At 47.1% G+C, this 24,468-nt stretch overlaps 2 protein-coding genes across 6 annotated transcripts in view; both read left to right on the top strand.

The window, feature by feature from the left end:
• Positions 1–24,468, top strand: part of HIF1A (hypoxia inducible factor 1 subunit alpha) — a 641,105-nt gene that overhangs the window by 123,512 nt on the left and 493,125 nt on the right. The window lies entirely within an intron of this gene.
• SYT16 (synaptotagmin 16) overlaps positions 1–24,468 on the top strand; it is a 111,131-nt gene that overhangs the window by 50,756 nt on the left and 35,907 nt on the right. For 2 of the 5 annotated variants that reach the window (XM_083734622.1, XM_083734623.1), the window contains exons 2-4: positions 158–184; positions 10,529–10,708; positions 18,801–19,381. In XM_083734622.1, coding sequence (XP_083590748.1) covers positions 18,892–19,381 — 490 coding nt within the window. In that variant the 5' untranslated portion in view covers positions 158–184; positions 10,529–10,708; positions 18,801–18,891. The remainder of the gene's footprint in view (positions 1–157; positions 185–10,528; positions 10,709–18,800; positions 19,382–24,468) is intronic. The other 3 variants (XM_083734620.1, XM_083734621.1, XM_083734619.1) reach the window with 2 other exon arrangements.

The following is a 24,468-nucleotide window of genomic DNA, read 5'->3' on the forward strand; positions in this document are numbered from 1 at the left end:
GCATAACATCATCATCATCATCATCATCATTATTATTATTATTATTATTATTATTATTATTATTATTATTATAAAAACATTTTTAATACACAACTTTTAAAAACGGCAGATGGCAAGTACCGTTGTAAAAGTGTCCCCCTGTTTCTCTTTGACACAGGAAGGAAAGACTTTTCTACAAACGCTGGTAAGTCGCATGTGTGCATCCTCTTAACACTGCATGTTTCTTGCTTCAGAATGATTGCTTTGACTCATGTGCCTGCACTATTTTGCAGGTACTAATCGATTCCAGCCTGATCACCCCCCGCTTTTTAGTAGATGAATACAGGATCAACCAAATAAGCTTTTCCAATTGGGTGGATTTTTTTGTTGTGTTTATTGTTTTAAAGTGTATATTAGAATTTGGTTTTAAAACCTATTTTAATTGTTTCTTGTGTTTTTTTAAAAACTTAATTTAGTTTTTATTGCAGGATTATAAACCTCCTTGAGCCGTGGAAAAGGCAATTCATAGATAAACAAAATATGTTTTTTTAAAAAGTATATCATTTATCAGGTGGCAGACAGCATAGTTTCCGTTTCATTTGCATTTTTTAGGGCAGTGATGGTCAACAGGTCAATCACAATTTACTGGTTCCCTAAAAACTTTGGCTTCCTAAAAACTTTGGTAGATCACTGCCTGTTTTCTTATGCTGTGAGTAGATCACGGTCTCTTGAAAGTTGGACACGCCTGTTTCAGGGAAGTCAACCGTAAGTGCAAACACACAGGTTTTTAAAAAGTAGGATTTTCAGAGTCATTTCATATTTTAATTATGATGCAAGCATCACTCACCACTCATTTAAAGGTGCAGAGGCCACTTTTCAAGGAGAAAGTTTGTGTCCTCTTTCTTCTTGACCTTGAAAAATAAAATGATTTAAGTGCCTGCTTCAAGGATGAAGGGAAAAGTGGGCTAATTGCACATAATTTCCCCATATGCAGCACTATTTATTTATTTAATAATAATAATAATAATAATAATAATAATAATTTTTTATTTATACCCCGCCCTCCCCAGCCAAGGCCGGGCTCAGAGCGGCTTACAAGCAATAATAAAAACAAGATGAATGATTACAACTTAAAAACAAAAATAAAATATAACATTAAAATAATGGAACATTAAAATATTAAAATGTAGCCTCATCGCAGGAGGAGAAGGAAAAGAAAGAAAGAGGGAAAAAAAAGAGAGAGAGAGAGAGGGAGGGAGGGAGGGAGGGAGGGAGGGAATCAAACTGGCTCCAAGCCAAAGGCCAGGCGGAACAACTCTGTCTTACAGGCCCTGCGGAAAGAAATCAGATCCTGCAGGGCCCTGGTCTCATGAGGCAGAGCGTTCCACCAGGCCGGAGCCAGAGTTGAAAAGGCCCTGGCTCTGGTCGAAGCCAATCTAACTTTAGAGCCTGGGACCACTAGGGTGTTGTTATTTATGGACCTTGAGGCTCTCCGTGGGGCATACCGGGAGAGGCGGTCCCGTAGGTACGAGGGTCCTAGGCCGTGAAGGGCTTTAAAGGTCAAAAGCAGCACCTTAAATCTGACCCTGTACTCCACCGGGAGCCAGTGCAGCTTGAAAAGCACTGGGTGAATATGCTCCCATGGCAGAGACCCCGTGAGGAGCCTCGCTGCAGCATTCTGTACCCGCTGGAGTTTCTGGGACAGCTTCAAGGGCAGCCCCGCATAGAGCGAATTACAGTAGTCAAGCCTGGAGATGACCGTCGCATGGATCACTGTGGCCAGGTCGGGGCGGGAAAGGTAAGGGACCAACTGCACAAGCAGAACTTTGCACAAGCCAAAACAAAAAAAAATCCTTCCAGTAGCACCTTAAAGACCAACTAAGTCAGTTCTTGGTATGAGCTTTCGTGTGCATGCACACTTCTTCGTGCATGCACACGAAAGCTCATACCAAGAACTGACTTAGTTGGTCTTTAAGGTGCTTCTGGAAGGAATTTTTTTTGTTTTGACTATGGCAGACCAACACGGCTACCTATCTGTAACTTTGCACAAGCCAGTGTAGAACGAATGGGCCAATAGATAAGAAAAATTCATAAAACACCACAATCCTTAAAAACACATCACAAACCAGCAAAGCACAGTTACTTATAGCGCCAGCCTTCAGGTCCCTCTTCCTCCAAACAGCTGCTGAAAAAGGTGTGTCTTGACTAGCCACCTAAAGCTATAGAGAGATGGGGCTAGATGCACCTCAGAAGAAGGGAGCCACCACCAAAAAGGCCCTTTCCTGGACTCCACACCACCTACCTCATACAGAGGAGGGACCACCATGAGGGCTTCACCTGCTGATTTGAGAGAACGGGCTGGCTGATATTGCACAAGGTGCATCATGTTCTTTATTCGAGCATTAACTAACCAAGCGGTGCTGTTTCTCAGCTTAATTCCAGCGCTGACTTTGGCACAGAGTGCCGGGCTGGGCTCCGGTTTGCTCTCTGCTAAAGCATTAGCCACCTTGCCGTTGCTCAGGCGTGATCCACAGAACCTGACAACGCGTCACTTGGTCGCACCTTGTTTTTCAGAAAGCTAATTGCTGTTTTCGGGGCACACTCTCCCACAGCTGTGAAGGCGCGGTTTATCTTTTCAGGAAGTGAAAATAACATACATTCACTGCAGACCTAAACCATAGAATCATGAAATTGTAGAGTTAGAAGAGATTTCAAAGAGTTGTCTTGTCCAACCTCTGCTTAAAAACCTCCAAGGAAGGAGAGTCCACAACCTCCCGAGGGAGACCGTTCCACGGTCAAACAGCTCATACTGTCAGAAAGTTCCTTCTAAAGTTTAGTTAGAATCTCCTTTCTTGTAACTTGAAGCCACTTGTTCGAGTCCTACCCACCAGAGCAGGAGAAAACAAGCTTGCTCCATTTACCAGGTGACAGCCCTTCAGATATTTGAAGATGGCTATCCTATCTCCTCTCAGTCTCCTCTTTTCCAGGCTAAACATACCCAGCTCCTTCAACCGTTCCTCATAAGGAATGCTTGGTTCCCAGCCCCTTGGTCCCCTCCTCTGCACACGTTCCAGCTTGTCAACCTCCTTCTTAAATTGTGGCACCCAGAATTGGATACAGGACTCCAGGTGTGGTTTGACTAAAACAGAATAGAGTGATACTATGACTTCCCTTGATCTGGATGCTGTACTTTTGTTGATGCAGCCTAGAATAGCATTTGCCTTTTTTGCTGCTGCATCACACTGTTGACTCGTGTTAAGCTTGTGGTCCACCAAGACCCCTAGATCCTTTTCACACGTACAGTGGTGCCCCGCAAGACGAATGCCTCGCAAGACGGAAAACCCGCTAGACGAAAGGGTTTTCCGTTTTGGAGGTGCTTCGCAAAACAAATTCCCTATGGGCTTGCTTCGCGAGACGAAAATGTCTTGCGAGTTCCTGCGGGTTTCCCCCCCTTTCCCCCTCCTTTTTCTAAGCCACTAAGCCGCTTATCAGCTGATCCGCTAAGCCGCTAATAGCGCTAAGCCGCCAATGGGCTTGCTTCGCAAGATGAAAAAACCGCAAGACGAAGAGACTCGCGGAACGGATTATTTTCGTCTTGCAAGGCACCACTGTACTACTGGTAAGCCAAAGCACTTGGGGCCGCCGTTCAAATCATAGAATTATAGAGTTGGAAAGGACCTTGAGGAACATGTAGTTTATCCCTCTGCAGTTCAGGAATATGCAGCTGTCCTGCACAGGGATCGAACCTGCAACCTTAGCTGACCATCTGTCCTGAACTATCCTGAATGCACTTGTCTTAGAGCTGTGGATTAGGCTTAGAGCATCAATTGCCGGCATATGGATGAGACTTTCCAAGACAACTTCCTCTACAGTGGTACCTCAGGTTAAGAACTTAATTCATTCCAGAGGTCCGTTCTTAACCTGAAACTGTTCTTAACCTGTGGTAGCACTTTAGCTAATGGGGCCTCCCACTGCCACCACGCGATTTCTGTTCTCATCCTGAAGCAAAGTTCATAACCTGAGGTACTGTTTCTGGGTTAGCGGAGTCTGTAACCTGAAGCGTATGTAACCTGAAGCGTCTGTAACCTGAGGTACCACTGTACTGCTAAGAGTGAACACTCAGAGAGGGCCATATATGCTGTATATGCTGTCACCATGAGTGTTTCAATGCCTGCACTGAGCCTGCATCCAAAATCCTGTGCCCATTTCACCATAACTGCCTTGACTTGTTCTTCTTTTGTTTCCCATTCCAAAAGGTAATCGTAGATTCGTGAAATATTTTTTCCGTTGATAAAAATTAATTCTCTTTCAAATTTAGATGTTTCCTTTGCAATTCCTTGTTTTAAATCCATGGCCAATCTTTGCTGTAACTGAAAATATTGTAACCAATCCGTTAGGTAAAGGTAAAGGGACCCCTGACCATTAGGTCCAGTCGTGACCGACTCTGGGGTTGCGGCGCTCATCTCGCTTTACTGGCCAAGGGAGCCGGCGTACAGCTTTTGGGTCATGTGGCCAGCATGACTAAGCCACTTCTGGCGAACCAGAGCAGCGCACAGAAACACCGTTTACCTTCCCACCGGAGTGGTACCTATTTATCTACTTACAGTTTGACGTGCTTTCAAACTGCTAGGTTGGCAGGAGCAGGGACCGAGCAACGGGAGCTCACTCCGTCGTGGGGATTTGAACTGCCGATCTTCTGATCGACAAGTCCTAGGCTCTGTGGTTTAACTCACAGCACCACCTGCATCCCAACCAATCTGTTAGGTGACTTATAATTCCTTCGTATTTTTTCAATGTAGGCTTGTCTTTATCTATTTCTAGGACTAATCAGTACGTGGGCCAATCTGCTTCCATATTTCTTTTTTCTACTGTGGACATCGGCAACAGAAGCCGTTGCAGAGCCTGTGGCACATTCAGCTGCTTGTGTGCTGAACTCTGTCCCCATGCAGCCAATCGCCCTGGATAAATATTTCCAGAGGAGTAGCCATTCTGCAGCAAACACAGCAGAGTCCTGCCGCACCTCAAAGACTAACATCATATAACTTGCTTATATAAGTACGTTTCCCAGCACATTTTAAAGTGTTCGTGCTGACCTTTAAAGCCCTAAACGGCCTCGGTCCAGTATATCTGAAAGAGCGTCTCCACCCCCATCGTTCTGCCCGGACACTGAGGTCCAGCTCCGAGGGCCTTCTGGCGGTTCCCTCACTGTGAGAAGCCAAGTTACAGGGAACCAGGCAGAGGGCCTTCTCAGTAGCTGTGTTGGTCTGACGCAGTCGAAATAAAATAATAATAATAATGAATGTCCAGTAGCACCTTATAGACCAACTAAGTTTGTTCTGGTATAAGCTTTCGTGTGGATGCAAGACTCTCTTGCTGGTTTTTCCTGGAGATACTGGGGATTGAACCAGCTGAGGGGGTGTGTGCATCTGCTTTGCATACATAAAGTCCGAAGTTGAATCCTTGGCATCTCCAGTTAAGGCCTAAAACCCCATAGCTGTCAACCGTCCCTTATTTGGTGGGAAAGTCCTTTATCCCAGCGCTGTGTCCTGCTGTTGTCCCTTATTGATGATGTCTCTTAAATTTCCCGGGTTTCAAAGGAAGCAGCTCCTCTCCCTCCCTCCCTCCCTGCCGGCCAGGGAGGAGGGAGGCTCCAACTGTGTTGCTTGGCTGCGTTGCTCACCCAATAAGGAGTCTAAGAACGACTGGGGGGTGGAGCTTGCATGCTTTGTGCCGATCAAATCAACCACGTTGCCTGGGGACTCACCTTTGCTCAGCGCTTCCCAGCGGAGAGGTGACGGTGGTTTTCCTTGCTGCATCCCCTTTGCCGGGTTGCTGCGCTGTGGGAACCACCGCTTGAGGCTTCGTTTGGCTGCTGGCTGGGCTTTCTGCCTTTGGCTCAGAGGGGCTCAGAAGTTGAACATACCTGTGTTCGGAAAATCCCTTATTTTGGCTGCTGATCCCTTATTTTCAAGGCTGCTGGTCCCTTGTTTTCAAATCTGTAAGCTGACAGCTATGAAAACCCTGGAAAATGGCTGCCAGTCAGTGTAGACAGTACCAAGCTAATTGGACCCATGGGCTGACTATTTTATAAAACAACTTCCTGTGTTCCTGGGAGTGGAACAGCAGGTGGTTAGGAAGGATTTCTCCCAGTCCTTCCTGGAGATCCCAGGGATCAAACCTTCGGCTTTCTGTGTGCACGGCATCTGAGGTACAGCCCATCCCGGTGCCACCTGTGCACAGTTTATGCTGCTGGCAGAGGCGTTGTGCATTAAACCCAGTGCAAGATTGCCCAAGTCTGCTCCACGCAGCCTTTCCTCAGAGCTACGGCCCACACAAGTTCTCTTGGTGTTCAGTCTTGTGTGTGTGTGTGTGTGTGTGTGTGTGTGTGTGCGTGCAAATGCACACGCTATATAATTAGCCTCTCGTTATGAAGGGTGCTATAGGAACCAGCAGGGAAATAATGTGTTGCTCCAAATGTATAATGAAATTCAATTAGCGCAAACGGCATAAGAACAGTTTATGGGCCACTGATTGGGTGGTGGTGGGTTTCTAATTGGAAAAGTACCAGTAACGCCAGCTTCCCTATTATCTCTGCTCCACCTCCTACCCCAAAAGTCAGGAATGAAACTGGCATTAAAAGGAGCCTTGGCTGACAATGCTGCTGCCCCCCCCCCCCCCCAAGTTAAATGTGCACGGATTGAATCTCCCTCTGATGCAGTTGAGGAATTGCTTTGTGTGCACTTAAAAAATTCCCCCCCTTTTTTTCTTTAAAATGAAAGCTGTGGTTTTAGCAATAGGCTGCCACTGATTGTGCCTTGCACGCTTCCAAGACCATCTCCTTTGCTGAATGAGCGAGTGCTGCAAAACACAGGGGTTTCTCTGCAAAAAACAAAAACCCTGCAAATCTTTTGCACAGGTTTGGAGAAGATCCCAAATCTTGGGGTGCATAGTCAATTTTCCTAGAGTGAGCAATTTTTGGGCATGGTGGCTAGCAGCTTTCTCCCACTCCTGCACCAGGAAAGGCTGTTTTCTGCAACCTGTAAAAATTACGGAATTCTAGAACGGTTGTGTAATTTCTCGCTTTGTATAATTCATACTGGGACGCGGGTGGCGCTGTGGGTAAAAGCCTCAGCGCCTAGGGCTTGCCGATCGAAAGGTCGGCAGTTCGAATCCCCGCGGCGGGGTGCGCTCCCGTTGCTCAGTCCCAGCGCCTGCCAACCTAGCAGTTCGAAAGCACCCTCGGGTGCAAGTAGATAAATAGGGACCGATTTCTAGCACACTGGCCACGTGACCCGGAAGTGTCTTCGGACAGCGCTGGCCCCTGGCCTCTTGAGTGAGATGGGCGCACAACCCCAGAGTCTGGCAAGACTGGCCCGTACGGGCAGGGGTACCTTTACCTTTATAATTCATTCTGTGGAGTTTTTAGCTTTCTTTCTTTCTTGTTCGCATGATATATTTAACTGATTGCCTGTCCTGGAGCAGGACAAGAAACTCATTGGGGTAGGGCAGCGATATATCCCATTCCTGTACTTCTGGCTTCTGTGATCTTCGCTGGGCATTACATTTAAGCATATCTCAGAAACTGCTTCAACTGGCCGGCTAAACCAGGTGAGGGTAGCCGACAGGTCTCAAACCCTCGATGAGTTAGGGATTTCCCTTCATGCAAAGACTGGCTCTAGCAGACAAAGCAATCGTGGGTCCAGCGGTCAAGAAGGCGGTTTCTGAATGTGCTGTAGAGGGAAGTGAGGGGCAGGTCGGGCTCGTCAACCTGGGAAGGGAGCCCATCTAGGAGAAGGAAAACTCTGATCCTGAATCTCTGCTGCCTTCCAGGAAATCTTCGGCAGTAGAAAAGGCTCAGGAGTAAACCCTACACAAATCCTTAAAATGGTTGGATGGTGCCTTGAATGCCTCCTTCCATCAGCTCCTGTAGCCAAGCTGGTGCTCAATGTCTTGCTCTGCTTTGCTTTGGACCACATGAGCCAGGCTGGGAGGGGCGGGTCTCATCATCCGGGCAGCCCAGGACCTCCATAAATACCACCCAGGCTTGCGTTCTGCAGTGGGGGGGGGGGCGTGCCACATAATAATAATGATAATAATAAAATTTATTTATACCCCGCCCTCCCCAGCCAAGACCGGGCTCAGGGCAGCTAACACCAGGTATTAAAACAATCGATTAAAATACAACTTAATAACAAGATTAAAATACAACATTAAAATGCAGCCTCATTTCAGTAGAAACTCAAATCAAAAACTTTTGGGGGATGAAAACATCAAGTCTTCCCCAAGGCCAACTATCCAGACTGGCAACTACGTGGGCCAGAAAAAAGCCAGGGAAGTCCCCAAATAGGAGTTCCATCACAGAAGGAAAAAGGAAAGAGGGGGAGTGGATCAAGTTGATTCCGAGCCAAAGGCCAGGTGGAACAACTGTCTTACAGGCCCTGCAGAAAGAAATCAGACCCTGCAGGGCCCTGGTCTCATAAGACAGAGCGTTCCACCAGGCCGGGGCCAGCGTTGAAAAGGCCCTGGCCCTGGTTGAGGTTAATCTGACTGCCTTAGGGCCCGGGACCTTTAGGGTGTTGCTATTTATGGACCTTAAGGTGCTTTAGTGCTGCTAATGCAGCAGTTTGACTTCAGGCGCACTCCATGGTCTGTTGAGACAGACGTATGCCAACCACAGCAACAAAGGGGGTGGGGGGTGGGTCAGAAGGCACATGAGACCACCGCTTTGCTTAAGCTAAGCCAGGGGCTAGCGACCCTAGTGGGTACGTTTGGAATTTTCAGAAAGTGCCTTGGCACCAGTGGCAAACTAGCTGTCACGTGTATATGTGTGTGGGACAACACAAAAGGGGTGCCACAGCTAAAATAGGAGACAAAGAGACAGGACTTCTAAGTGATGTAGGCATGCCCCCCCATTGCCTCAATTCAGTTGTCACATCGATTGGCGGGGGGCAGGGGGGGCAGAGGCACCTTAATCACGCACTCTCTGCTCCCAGAGAGGAGCTGTTTGCGCTGTTCCAATGTTCCTTCTGGGTTGACATCCTCAGGACTCAGAATAGTGGGAACATTTTCTCTGTCTTGCCAAATGCAAGGTGGTTCTTTTAAAATGAGATTCAGAAGTAATAAAAAGACACAAGTGAGTGAGAAGTTGAAAGATTTTATTCTAAACAGCAAGCAATATATACATACCAAGCAAGCACTTGCATCTGCCAGTTGGAAGCCCTCAAGAAGCGGCAAAGTGACTCCCCCAGGTAGCCTCAGTTTGCACAGCCCCACAGTTGGAACACGAGCTTCTCAAAAACTCTGCCCACAACCACCCGATCTATAGATAGCTAGCCTGTGTGGCTTGCCCGACTGGCTATGTGCAGATCATTCATTAACCACCCCCTCCCAATGCCTCACTTTCTCAAAACAATGTCCAACATCAGAGAAGGGTCCACTGTCCCTCAAACTTTGTGGGGAGCTGGACTATATTTTTTTTTTTTTGGGGGGGGAAATGAATGAATTCCTATGTCCCACAAATAACCCAGAGATGCATTTTAAATAAAAGCACACATTCTACTCATGTATAGACACCAGGCAGGCCCCATAAATAACCCAGAGATGCATTTTAAATAAAAGGACACATTCTACTCATGTAAAAACACGCTGATTCCCGGACTGTCCGCACGCCAGATTGAGAAGGCGATTGGGCTGCATCTGGCCCCCAGGCCTTAGGTTGCCTACCCATGGATTAGGACAGACCTCCCCAAACTCGGCCCTGCAGATGTTTTGGAACTACAGTTCCCATCATCCCTGACCACTGGTCCTGTTAGCTAGGGATGATGGAAGTTGTAGTCCCAAAAACATCTGGAGGGCTGAGTTTGGGGATGCCTGGATTAGGACATTAAAGGCTGTTCTTATGCCATCAAAGAGTTTATCAAGAGTCAGGGAGGGGGAAGGAACAGAGGCAGGAAAGGTAACCATGTCTGATCACTAACTCCTCGAAAGACAATTCATCTTCTGGGTAGATTGCCCATACAGCTCCTAGAGCAAATCAAAGACCAGGAGGCATATACCTGTACACCTGTCAGGCTGCTACCCTAAACTTGCTGAGGACATAGGAATCTGCCTTTGGCTGAGTCCAACCATTGGTTCATGTAGTTCAGTATTGTCAACATTGCCAGACAGGGGCACTTCAAGATTTCAGGTGGGGTTCCCTCACAGCCCTCCCGAGAGGTGCCAAGGACCTTCTGTGTTCAAAGGAGATGGAACACCATTAATGTCACTTACCTGGGCATGACAGCCATCAAATTCCAGAGGATTTCCTTCTGAGTAGACATGGTTACAGTTACACCGTCAAGCTGGGCACAAAGGCAACAGGCCTGTTCTTTTCCTACCTTTTCCTGCGGCTCCCTCGGGAATCCTGCCTCTTTTTACAAATGCTTAATCCCTCTGCGTTGTCACCGTCGCTGCAAATGCACGCCTGGGAACGCCCATTTGCCGACATGACCCCGCAAAGCGCCAGCTTAACGCCTTGTGCTTTCTTCCTTGTGCTTTTCCTCGCCGCCAGTTACTCCTGAAGCGATTGGGTTCCTCTCAGCTGTCGGGGTCTTCATCGTCCTCTTTGCGGTCCTCTTCCTCTTCATCAACAAGAAGCTGTGCTTTGAGAAGATCGGGGGTCTCCCCTGCTTGGAACAACGCGGGAAACGTAAACGCTACAAAGAGAAGTCGGCCGTTCACGAGAGCCTTGGTAAGTACCGCCAAACTCCTTAAAAGAAATCCGAGTAATTTTAAGGAAAAGATCGAAATCTCCCGCTTTTAGCAAAACTCTAAATTGATTGGAACTGCTATCTTTTGCTTTCTGGCACCCGTTGGCCACATTTGCACGTCACACGAAAGAGCCATCAATTAGCCATGATGGAGAACCTTTTACACCTCGGTCCTGAATGATTAGTTCGGATTCCTGTATTGCAGGAGGCATAGGTACTGGCTTCTAGAGGCCAAGGCAGTTTTGGCCCCCCAGTGTTTTTTTGAGGGGCAGAAGGGCCCCCTCAATGTTCAGAGGGTGTTTAGTTCCACCCCCTGGCTGCTTGCGAAGTTAGGGCATCCCATCAGTTCCCCTCAATCGACTTGAGATGATGACACCTCTGGGCAGGGGGCTTGGAGTTTGGGTCGATTTGGACCCCTTCCAATTCCACAGGTGTATGATTCTGAGGGCCACATTTTTCTGTGGGCAACCTTCCAGGGTCCACATGCTGGTGGTGGGAGGGGCCAGAGGTAAATGTAGGTGGGGCAAAAAATGTAAGGGCAGATAAAGAGGTCTGGATGATGCCATTTAGCACCTCCTCATTCTGTTGTTTATGTTTTTAGATATTCTGCAAGCGACCCAGAGTGGCTAGGGAAACCCAGCCAGATGAGTGGGGTATAATAAAAAAATTATTATTATTATTATTATTATTATTATTATTATTACTACTACTACAGTGGCACCTCAGGTTACCTACGCTTCAGGTTACATACGCTTTGGGTTACACACTCCGCTAACCCAGAAATAGTGCTTCAGGTTAAGAACTTTGCTTCAGGATAAGAACAGAAATTGGGCTCCAGTGGTGCGGCAGCAGCAGAGGCCCCATTAGCTAAAGTGGTGCTTCAGGTTAAGAACAGTTTCAGGTTAAGAACAGACCTCCGGAACGAATTAAATACTTAACCTGAGGTACCACTGTACTGTGTCATGCAGAAGCTGGAATGATCTCATGTGAGTCTCAGGCTTGCACAAATTCTCCAGGAAGAGGACTCCCAATAGCATTTTGCTTCATTTCTGCTGAATATTTTGAATTATTTTTGCATGCAAATAGGGGTTTGTGGTTTATAACAAACTCAGGTTTGTTGAACCAAGGCTTGGAGTTGACTTGCTTTGAAAGCGACCAGAGTATTTTATAAGCCCCACCAATGACAAGCCGAGAGTTTCATGAAAAAGAAGCACGGCTAAAGTTGTGCTCTGGATCAGAGGGGGAGACAAAAGGGGGACATCAAGGGCAGGTGGGGCTCACTTCGGCTCATTCCGGCTTGTGAATGCCACACTAAACTATGGCTTACCGTGACGCGCCAATGCAGCCATTACGTTTGCTCTGATAGCAATGAGTTCTACGAGAGTAAATGGTAAAATTTCATAATAATGCTGGAATAATAATTCCTATATTTTATTCTTATCTTCCGGGGTGTCTTGGATGTGAGGCAGCAGCCACATGCGAAATTGATGGTGTTTCCTTTTGGGTGCTTTCTACTTGGTGATGGCTCTTCTCCTCCTGCTTCTTTGGCACTGGGAGGTAGGGTTAGGTTTAGGGTCAATGTTGGAGGTAGGGTTAAGTTAAGGTTGGGTTTAGGGTTAGGATTAGGGTTGGAGGTAGGGTTAGGGTTACGGTTGGGCAAGATCAACTGCAGGGTTTGCAAAACTTGGGTCTCCGGCTGTTTTTGGACTACAGTTCCCATCATCCCTGACCACTGGTCCTGCTCACTAGGGACGATGGGAGTTGTAGTCCGAAAACAGCCAGAGACCCAAATCTGGGAAACCGCGATCTACTGGGAAGAGTTCCTCAGGCTCACTTGGGCCTGAGCTGTTTGGTTTCTTTGAACAAAGAGCTACCGTATTTTTCGCTCTATAAGACGCACCAGACCACAAAACGCACCTAGTTTTTGGAGGAGGAAAACAAGAAAAAAAATATTCTGAATCTCAGAAGCCAGAACAGCAAGAGGGATTGCTGCACAGTGAAAGCTATCACAGAAGCCAGAACAGCAAGGGGGATTGCTGCTTTCATTGCGCAGCAATCCCCCTTGCTGTTCTGGCTTCTGTGATAGCTGCGCAGCCTGCATTCGCTCCATAAGACGCACACAGATTTCCCTTTACTTTTTAGGAGGAAAAAAGTGAGTCTTATAGAGCAAAAAATACGGTAACTACACTGATGCTTTGTGAGTTATTTTTGACCTGACCCTGGCACCTGCCTCTGACAACATGGGAATTGCAGGTGGTGAGCTCAATGTCGGGGGGAGCGTGTTTTCATGGCGCCTGGGGTGGGTGCACCAAAATGTGTCCTCGAAAAATCTGTGCCTCAGGGCTACGGTTCCCGCCCTTGCTATGCCTCGGGGAGAGCTCACTCTTGCCCTCAGGTCCTGCTTGCAGAATCCCATTTAGCATTTGGTTGGCAGCTTTAGGAACAGGATACTGGATAAAGTGGGGGTGTGGCCTGATCCTGTTCTATATTCCTATGCCATGAGGAAGGCCAGCAGTTGGGACTGGGAAGCAGTGCAGGGAAAGGCATCCCTGCTCCTTCTCCTCTCGTGGATTTGTACCCGTTTCCAGAAATGTGAGGAGAAGTCTTCCATCGCGTATCTTGTGGGGCTCGCGTTAGCCTTTTGTTTTGTTCTCCGCCACGCTCTCACTGTTACACAAACACCGATATCGCTCTGTTAAAAAGTTCCCTTTGTTGAGAGCTTTGCAAAGTCTTTCTTTCTCCTGACAAGTATTGCAATGCGAGGGCCTTAAAAAATAAGATAAAATGACAACATCTCTCCTTCGCTGCGTTGTGGGCGTCAGTGCTTTTTGGAGCTGCCACAGACGGCAGTGCAAACATATATTTACCAAAGCTTTTAAAAAATGTGAATTATTAATAAACAGGGTAGGTTTTAAAAACTGAGGAAAGTGGGAGGAAAAGGGGGGGGGGCTGGGGCTGAGAAGACTTGCCTGCACGCTATAGTGATTTGCATTTGAAAGTAATTCTTACATGATTGACAAGTAAATCCTTTAAAATGTGGTATTTATAATGGAAAAGCTCATATCGCCTTGAACCACAGCCTGTACTGTGGGAGAAAGATGGCATTTGTATTGTTGTAGCCTTGGGTGTGTATATATAGAGACAGTGCTGCTACTTATGAATTATACTGGGAAACTGAAGTAGGAAACAGTTTTTCCTTTTCGCTAAAATGGGCAAGGTGATGTCAAACCTATTTAGAATATTTACCTGTTCGCTCTGTTGTCTTGGGATGGGGGTTGTACTGGATGTACCAAGAGGAAGAGCCTTTGTGATCATGCATGCTCTATCTTGAAGGAAATTTGACACCTCTTCTGAAACCACATACAGTGGTGCCCCGCAAGACGAACGCCTCGCAAGACGGAAAACCCGCTAGACGAAAGGGTTTTCCGTTTTGGAGGTGCTTCGCAAAATGAATTTCCCTATGGGCTTGCTTCGCAAGACGAAAATGTCTTGCGAGTTCCTGCGGGTTTCCCCCCCCTTCTCCCCCCTTTTCCTAAGCCCTAAACCACTTATCAGCTGATCCGCTAAAAGCCGCTAAACCGCTAATAGCGCTAATCCGCTAAGCTGTCAATGGGCTTGCTTCGCAAGACGAAAAAACTGCTATACGAAGAGCCTCACGGAACGGATTAATTTCGTCTTGTGAGGCACCACTGTATCAAGTCTGGGGACCACATTTAGGATGCGATGGGGCGCTCCCATTTGTTCATCTGCCTCTGCTGCTTTCACATAACGAAAGGAAAGTGGGGGCGACTTTGGTAACGATAGGGTGTGCAGTTTAGGGGAGCGAAATCTTCCCTGCTTTGCATCCTCCACTCCAGCCCCTCCCAGCTTACTCCCAATCAAACTCACTTCTGGTATTTGAACCAGATTAGGGGGAAAATAGAGATGTGGGTGGTGCTGTGGGTTAAACCACTGAGCCTAGGGCTTGCCGATCAGATGGTCGGCGGTTCGAATCCCCGCAACAGGGTGAGCTCCTGTTGCTCGGTCCCTGCTCCTGCCCACCTAGCAGTTCAAAAGCACCTCAAAGTGCAAGTAGATAAATAGGTACCGCTCCGACGGGAAGGTAAACAGTGTTTCCGTGCGCTGCTCTGGTTCACCAGAAGTGGCTTAGTCATGCTGGCCACATGACTCGGAAACTGTACGCTGGCTCCCTCAGCCAATAAAGCGAGATGAGCGCAGCAACCCCAGAGTCGGTCACGACTGGACCTAATGGTCAGGGATCCCTTTACCTTTACTTTAGGGGGCAAATGGGCCACAGTGACAACAGGGCCTGATTTAGGTTTAATTAGGTCCTAAGCTACTGAAGATAATGGGTCCCTTTATATGTCCAGCTGTCCTTTGTCAACAACAAATTGTTGCTGTTTTTTGTGTTGAATATATGCTACAGTATATGGTAATTTATGGACCTAATAGGTATCTAAAGCGATTTGCACATAACAAAATATGTATTTTATCAAAGTAATTGTTGAACTGAAATACAATTAAGAAGAAGTATATGAATAGTGAAATACAATTAAGAAGAGGTATATGAATAGTGAAATAATTATTAAGCTCTAACTTAAAATGATTTTTTATTCATAACAAACTTAATAACGCAAACACATTGGCATTTGGCAATAACAAAAGTTCCTTTAGAAACACAATTTCCAAAGACTCATAATCCAGTCTCTCGAAACTTGCTATAACATGGAATAATAATTGTGGTTTTTTTGTTTTTTTTATCTTATATTTTGGAAATGTGCATCCAGTTTAACCCACAGGGGAAAGATTCAACCCTGTGCAACTTTGGGGAAAAGATTTACCGGTAGTCCCCTTCTCCCGTCACTGTCAGCGGGGCAGATCCGTGAACTAGGTTTCCCCAACTCAGTGTCCTCCAGATGTTGAAGGACTGCTGCTCTCATCCCCCTAATGGTTGGTTGTGCTTTCTGATGGGAGTTGTAGTCAAAAGCTTTGGGTTAAGGAAGGCTGAAATAAATAAACGTGGGTGCTTCTCCCATATCCAGTTGGTTCTGAATTTCTAGGCCAAAGAGCTCATTCAGACATACCATCCAGGGACCCTATTTTTCAGGGAGAGTCCTGGAATTACAAAAGCCATCTCAGTTTCTGATTTGCTTCTGATGGAGTATCCCGTTGGCTCTTTATGGTCACCGCTGCTGGCCTCTTCCAATAATAATAATAATAATAATAATAATAATAATAATAATAATAATAATAAAATAATTTATTTATACCCCACCCTCCCCAGCCAAGACCAGGCTCAGGGCGGCTAACACCAGGTATAAAACAATTGATTAAAATACAACTTAAAAACAAGATTAGAATAGAACATTAAAATGCAGCCTCATTTCAGTAGAAACTCAAATCAAAAACTTTTTGGGGATGAAAACGTCAAATCTTCATCAAGGCCAACTATCCAGACTGGTCTTACGTGGGCCAGAAAAAAAGCCAAGGAAGTCCCAGACACAGAAGGAGAAAGGAAAAAGGAAAGAGGGGAAGGGGATCAATTTGATTCCAAGCCAAAGGCCAAGTGGAAAGAAATCAGATCCTGCAGGGCCCTGGTCTCATGAGGCAGAGCGTTCCACCAGGCCGGAGCCATCACTGAAAAGGCCCTGGCTCTGGTTGAGGCTAATCTGACTTCCTTAGGGCCCGGGACCACAAGGGTGTTGCTATTTATGGACCTTAAGGTCCTCCGCGGGGCATACCGGGAGAGGCGGTCCGTTGGTACCAGGGTCCTAGGCCGTGAAGGGCTTTAAAGGTCAAAAGCAGCACCTTAAACCTGACCCTGTACTCCACCAGTGCAGCTGGAAAAGCAGCTTGTAATGGCTGATGGAGAGCAGGCAAAGAAGAGGAGAAGTTGCCGGTACTGAAGCCCAGCCCCGTGAGATGTGCCAGCTCTGCGGGGCAGGCAGAGGCCAGGGCCTCCCTGAGAGGGAAGAAAGGACAAGGAGTTGTTGTTGTTGTTGTTGTTGTTATTGTTGTTGTTGTTGTTATTATTATTAAATGCTTCGTGCATCCGTGTCCAATCTTGCCTCCCTCCTAAATACAGTGGTGCCCCGCAAGACAAATGCCTCGCAAGACGAAAAACCCGCTAGACGAAAGGGTTTTCCGTTTTTCGAGGCGCTTCACAAGACAAATTTCCCTATGGGCTTGCTTCGCAAGACGAAAACGTATTGCGAGTCTTGCGAGTTTTCCCCCTTTCCCCCCCTTTTTCTAAGCCGCTAAGCCGCTAATAGGGATGCTTTGCAAGACGAAAAAACCGCAAGACAAAGAGACTCGCGGAACGGATTATTTTCGTCTTGCGAGGCACCACTGTAAATTAAAACAAAATTGGGATTAAGTAGTTTTCTCGGGACGGTGGAGGGCTTGTGTGCTGTTTCCCGTTGGTGAAGCCGTGGTGGCATTCAGGCTTCTTCTGACAGAAAATGCTCTGTAGGCTGGGGAGGGACAAAAAATATGGGGGGGGGGGCCAAGGAGGGTCATTTGCAGGGAGTGAGAAATGTCCCTATTTTTCATCTGAGGAAAGTCAGAGGGTATGTGCTTATCATGTGCTGACTGTCTGCTGAACGTACAATTAGTCTCCTTTTAAAAAAACCACACACAAAAAACTCCTTGTTGTTGCACTGGGTGATGATAAAAGTTCTACTTTTGATGGCTCCAGAGTTCCAGAGCAGGGTCTCTCCCTGCTTCCTTAGAGAGCTCTGAGCATTGAACCAAGGCCTTCTGCATGCTCTTCTACTGAGCTATTCCATTAAGCCTGCAAGCCTAACACACAGATCCCCTCCCTGGGTTGTTCGAGTTTCTATCAGTTCAGGCTGAACAACCCTTTTGCATCTGCTTTTGCAGGAAGTCTTGCTTTGCGCTCAGGTATTCCAGAGACTTCGGCGATTGTGCTTTGCGTACCGTTCCAGCACATTTGCTCTGTATGGCAACCTTGCATTTTAGAACCTGCTCCTAGCCGTTAATGAACAATGGGTGTTAGATTTGTACAATATAGAGTTTGCTTCCTTTTTTTTAATGCATCGGAAACAATGGAGAATGCAATTAATTGTTGCCGTTCCTTTTCCTCTAAGGCACAGCACATGGTCTTAAAAGGGTTGGGATGAAAATAAAACCTAAACAGGAGTATGATTAATGGGAAACAATTATTTGGTGGCGAGCCACTTTGTTTCGGATTCCAAGACAGTTTTATTTGAAATTATGGGGAACTTCATACCAGAGGATTAGGGACAGCAAGTGTAGCAAATACTGGTTCAGCTGGCATGAAAAGACATTATGCAATTGAGCCTTAGGCTCCTTCCTTCATGTGCTCAGAATCACTCACTCACTCACTCACTGATCAGTGCAAACCATAATTTGCTGTTACAACCAACCTAGCAAACTGTAATTTGCACCCAGCCTCCGTCCCAGAATTTAAAACGATGGTTTGCAGGGTAAATACAAACCCTAGTTTATTGGTTTGGATGCAGCGGCAAACTATTGCTTCTGCTAAACTGTGGCCTTCCAATTACATCAGGCACGGAGGAAGGGTCTTGATCCCCCTTTGCCAATCCTCTGCTGGCCACATGCTAGCAATGGCTGTGGCTATCCTGCACATGAACACTCGCTAACATATACACATGTGTATAGGCACATGCAGCCACCCCAGCCGATCAACCAACTGTTGAATGGGGAGTGTACGATTTACATCCCCATCCATCTGCTGTGTTCAGCGAGGGAATTTAAACCTCTGCATCCACCCCAACACTATCTGCTTTATTGTTATTTGGGGAACCTGTAAGCATGATTAACCATCCCTTGCACTATCTAGTTATAGATTAACTTTTGACACTCATCCTGTGCTTTCGGTTTGGTGAATCCCTGGTTGCGTTGCGAATTTGGGTGAAAGCATTCTCTCCTTCTGCTTTGTGGTGTGTGGTCTCTTTTCTGTGCTCTCTTTCTTTCTCTCAGCTTGGATAATTTTAGTAGTCTAACAAAGGTTAAAAGGGGGGGGGGCAGGCAATATTTTGATAACCTTTTGCAATGCTTATTCTGTAGCTCACAGACCTCTGAGTCTGGCATGCTGGCAGAGATGAACAGCTGGAGTTTATGACCCATCACTTTACTTGTTCATGGTGTTCAAAAAAGCATGTCTGCCCAGGATGTCCAGAGTTTCTTCCAGCCCTTGTCCTCATGGATGTCTCGGGTCTATGAGGCTGTCCAAGAAGCAGGCGACTCCATATCTTCTTCCTTCGCCAACCTGGGAAGCAAAGCGGATCCCCATCCCACCGAAGAAGGAGACGAGGGCTTAGAAGACAGCGATGATGGGTCTTACGAACGTTACTCTGAAGCTTCAGACGATGGAAGTACCTTTAGCCAGGAGAGTGGAGAATCTGATGACTTCTCATCATCTGCTCATGACCCTACTTCTCTGGAGTCTTCCTGTGCTTCAGACCTGGGTCTTCGTTGGCACGAAGGAGACAAGAGCAGCTCCACCTTCTCAGATCAGTATCTGGATGATGATCCCTTGACATCTCATGGACTCTACTCAAGCTACAAGGGCTACCAACTTATGGAAACCATCCCGGAGGAAGAGGAGCATTCCAAGCAGAGTAAGAATCTTCTACATAACTGTGATGGTAAGTTGGTGTCCTCCTACGCTCTTTATTTTCCACACACTCTCCAAGAAAAACATGGGATTGCTGCCCCAAAGGCTGATCCCTTTCAGTTCCTACCACATGACTTCCTGTTCTTACACAGTGCATTTCTCTCCCTCTACTTTATATCATCGGTTGGCAGGGAAATACAAGGTGTAATGACACCGGGACATGGGGCAGGTTATGTCAAAAAGTTATGAAAGCAGAGGCAGCCATTTCCCCTCCATCTCCATACTTACTTGCAGATAATGCTACGCAGAGGATAAAAGTTATTAGCAAAGACTCTCCTCCCTGAAAGAGAGGGGAGTGGTTGTGGGCGGGAGCCCGAGCACCGCCCAGCAGGGTGGCATTTGCCCCCTGCCTCCAGCTCACCTGGCTGGTGCTCACGCCCCCCTCCTGTGGCCATCCAACCAGGTGCCACGGAGGGGGCGTGTTCAGCAGCCTTTTGCTGCAGCACTAGCCTCTCCCTGGCCTCATTCCTCATCGTCGTCATTGCCACGTTTGGCCCTCCTGACACTCACCTGGAGTGCGTGTTTCCTGGTTTTCGTGACGAGGCATTGCTTATGCCATTGCTGAGAGGGAGAGTTGCCACGTTTGGCCCTCCTGACAGCCACCTGGAGTGCGTGTTTCCTGGTTTTCGTGACGAGGCATTGCTTACGCCATTGCTGAGAGGGAGAGTTGCCACGTTTGGCCCTCCTGACAGCCACCTGGAGTGCGAGTTTCCTGGTTTTCGAGACGAGGCATTGCTTATGCCATTGCTGAGAGGGAGAGTTGCCACGTTTGGCCCTCCTGACATACTTATCCTTCAATTAGGGGGAAATGACCTTGTTAACAGAAGAAGTGTGGACTTGTCGTGGCACATAAAGAGATTTGGATGAGGTGTTTTGGTCCTCCTTCCTGAAGAGAATTGTGTGGCACGGTGTGCAGAACTGTATGGCCATTGAAAAATCCAGGAAACTCTTAAATTGTGCAATAGCCCGTTGGGTGCACTTTTCGTATGGCCGAGTCATTTATCATGACCGTATCCGGATCGGCGACCAGGCTTTATACCGGAATGACGGTGTCCACCTATCGAATCTGGGGAACGACATTTGGTTAGCTAGTGTCAGCAAAGCATCTGGGATTGGTTACAGCTTTGAGGGTATTGGCGGCGAGCCTTTCGGCTCGGGTGGCGGTTAGGCATTGGAATAATGTGTTGTGGTGTGTCGAAGTGCTAGGTGTGGCCATCGCCTATGCCTTCAATGTTTATGGGTATTCCGTTAAAGGAATCTGGCGGTCGTGTATTCTGTCCGATGCCTGCTTGGCGGGAGGCCATGGCACGACCCTCGGTGACAGCAGGAGGTGAGCCTATAGTTGGATCAGCATCAACAGGCTCCACCTACTGGTGAATAAACCCACTTGTTTCGATCCAATGCCTAAGCCAATACCTTTTCATTGCTGTAATCAATAAAGTTGTTGCCTTTTCTAGCCCATTAACCTTATATCATGTGTCCTTGTGTCTTCATTTCACTTCGCGGGGTCGGGTCCTCGAACCACAACTCCTTACGGCAGATTATAGGGATGCGGGTGGCGCTGTGGGTTAAACCACAGAGCCTAGGACTTGCCGATCAGAAGGTCAGTGGTTCGAATCCCCGCGACAGGGTGAGCTCCCATTGCTCGGTCCCAGCTCCTACCAACCTAGCAGTTCGAAAGCACGTCAGAGTGCAAGTAGATAAATAGGTACCGCTCTGGCAGGAAGGTAAACAGCATTTCTGTGTGCTGCCCTGGTTCGCCAGAAGCGGCTTAGTCATGCTGGCCACATGACCCGGAAGCTGTATGCCAGCTCCCTGGGCTAATAAAGCGAGATGAGCGCCGCAACCCCAGAGTCGGTCACGACTGGACCTAATGGTCAGGGGTCCCTTTACCTTTACCTTACGGCAGATTATGGTTCCTAGGGATTCCAACTTTATCCTGTGCTAATCCTGCATCTGACTGCATTGGGGAAGAGATGCCTTCTGCATCCCTGAAGCCAATGAAGTTAGTTGATCCAGAATGCTGGTTCTAAAAGCAGTGGCAGTCATGCATTATTACAAGCTAGGGCTGCCCTACGGCAGGAAATGTCTGGACACAGCAGGTATTTCCTGGACATTAGCAGCATCTGGACAGAACATAATTTAAGATCAACAGCTTTTTGTGTCTGGATTTTCACTTTTTGAAATATGGCAACCCGGTGACAAGCCATTGCACAAAAATGTATTCGGGGCCCCCACTCTCAATTTAGTCTGATTATGAACCAGTATCTAATTCCATGCCTTCTGATCAGAGGTGAAACATTTGTTATGAGAAGAAGAAATCTAATTTACTACGAAGTACATATCTTTAGAATGCATATAAGTTATAAATGCATCTTTATGCGTAATGTTAATGGACATGACAAAGCTATATTAGAATATATTGGCAGAAAGTTGGATGGCTTAAGATGTGCTTGCTGGACCTCTATATCAGCACATGTCTTAGCCTTTGAGAAATTTCCACCATGAGCCCTTGCATTGGTTAGCGGTGGGTGCATGCCTGTCAGAGAGGGAAAAAATAAAAGCTAATCAGAACTATAATACAACTGCCCCTTGTGTTGAAAACTGCCCCTTGTGTTGAAATTATTGTTTATGATCATTTATGAAGATTTCCTGGTTTCTTGAGACTGGATTTACTTATTTATTGTTTATTTAGATATTTATAAAACACACTTTCATAAACAAATCAGGGTATAACTTTAAAAACATGTCACAATTACAGCAACAAAACCACCCATAAATATGGGTTGGTAAAATATTCACATAGGGATGCAGGTGGCGCTGTGGGTTAAAGCCTCAGTGCCTAGGACTTGCCGATTGAAAGGTCAGCGGTTCGAATCCCTGCGGCGGGGTGCGCTCCCGCTGCTCGGTCCCAGCGCCTGCCAACCTAGCAGTTCGAAAGCACCTCCGGGTGCAAGTAGATAAATAGGGACCGCTTACCAGCGGGAAGGTAAACGGCGTTTCCGTGTGCAGCTCTGGCTCGCCAGATGCAGCTTTGTCACGCTGGCCACGTGACCCGGAAGTGTCTCCGGACAGCGCTGGCCCCTGGCCTCTTAAGTGAGATGGGCGCACAACCCCAGAGTCTGTCAAGACTGGCCCGTACGGGCAGGGGTACCTTTACCTTTACCTTTAAAATATTCACATTCCGAACAACAGAGTTTCCTGAAGATCACAAAAAGAAGGCAGGGAGGGTGACTCCTTCTGTACCTCTAGTGGCAAGGAGTTCCACAGGACACCACTTGACCATGGTAAAGGCCAACTGAACCTCAGGGGCATTGGGGACCTTCAAAAGTACCCCAGAACATCTCTGTGAATAGGATTGGAGCATAAGGAATCAGGCAGTCCTGAAGGTGTGAAGTTGTTTGGGGTTTGTGAATTAATGCCTTAAAGCAGATGAGGTAGTGAATCGGCAGCTGGTTGCACTAAGAAACCTTTATGGCCCTTACATGTGAGCTGAATTCAGAGACATCTCCAGCCATGGGAGATTTCTGATTCTGTATGGTAGTTATAAAAACTTCCGGACGCAAGTTCTGATTAAGTTCCTAACTGCCACTGCAAATCCCCCTCGCTCCAATCTGTTTTGGAAATACCACAATAATTTTGATGCCTTCATGAGTGAGTCCACAAGCAATGCTTGCTCTGTACATGCCAGTTTAGAGATCAGACTTTGTTTCATGGCACCAAGATTCTCAGGACGCTTCTTTGCTGCAAAAACGCCACGTGGGAAAACCACACACTTCTCCACGTTCGCCCTACGAAATCCTCCTAAGGTTTTCACGCCGCCTCTCAAGACGTATTTGCTTTTCTGCTGGAGGCATGAACTAAATATCTTCCCCGTGCCAGTTGGAGATACAACATGGACAAAGGGAAACAAGCGTTGGCTGGCGAAGGAGAAAGCAAGTCTTGACGTTCCACAGAAAGCCAATTTCTGCACACGGATTCTGAGACTGAATACGGATTCTTTCCAGGCAATTCGGACGTCTGTCCCTTCGCAGTGCCTCTCTGAAACATTATTGACATCTCTGCAGCACACAGGATCCTTTCTCCCTTGTTTTCTCTGCCGGTTTCCTCTGTGTTTGGTGCCAGACAGCTTTTCCACTGCTTCTTCTCTGCACGTATAAACCACGGTTTCCCAAAATCTCCATCTGTTTTTGGACTACAGCTCCCATTGTCCCTAGCTAGCAGGACCAGTGCTCAGTCATGATGGGAGATGTAGCCCAAAAACAGCCAGAGACCCAAGTTTGGGGGAACCCTGCCTTAACCATTAACATTTAGTCCCATCCCTTCAGAGTTCTGGGCTGGGCCTGACTTCAGTGTGTCCCTCCATCCCTAGTCCTGCTCCAGGAACTGTTAAGTTAAGGGCCAGTGTGGTGTAGTGGTTAAGAGCGGTGGACTCGTAATCTGGTGAACCGGGTTCACTTCCCTGCTCCTCCACATGCAGCTGCTGGGTGACCTTGGGCTAGTCACATTTCTCTGAAGTCTCTCAGCCTCACTCACCTCACAGAGTGTTTGTTGTGGGGGAGAAAGGGAAAGGAGAATGTTAGCCGCTTTGAGACTCCTTAGGGTAGTGATAAAGCGGGATATCAAATCCAAACTCTTTTTTTCTTTCTTTCTTAAGCTGCCCTTCCTTCTCCTGGTCCTCCTTGCAATTCATTGACGCAAGGTCTTCAGGGAGAATAGTGATGGCCGTGCACTGACAATTCCATTTCTGAGTGGAAACAATCATGGCGGCGGAGGGGGTGGCGAGGAGTTGTATCTTGTTTTGATTTTAGAAATAAAACAAAGCGAGCAGATGGGCGGGCGGCCTGACATTCTGTGAAAGAAGAGAGAATCAATGTGTGTGTGTATCTCGCTCTCTGTCTCTCTCTCTCTCTCTCTCTGTGTGTTTTCCCCACCTAAACAATTTGGAAAAATTGCCTCGCTGCCTTTTCAGCTCAGTGAAATTCTGGGGTTCTTTTGTGCCGCCGCATATTTTTTTTTAAAAAAATCTTTAAATGTTCCTTTCTTGGCTGTATGTAT

The sequence above is a fragment of the Podarcis gaigeae genome, assembly GCF_964106915.1.
Source record: "Podarcis gaigeae genome assembly, chromosome: 1".
Lineage (NCBI taxonomy): Eukaryota > Metazoa > Chordata > Lepidosauria > Squamata > Lacertidae > Podarcis > Podarcis gaigeae.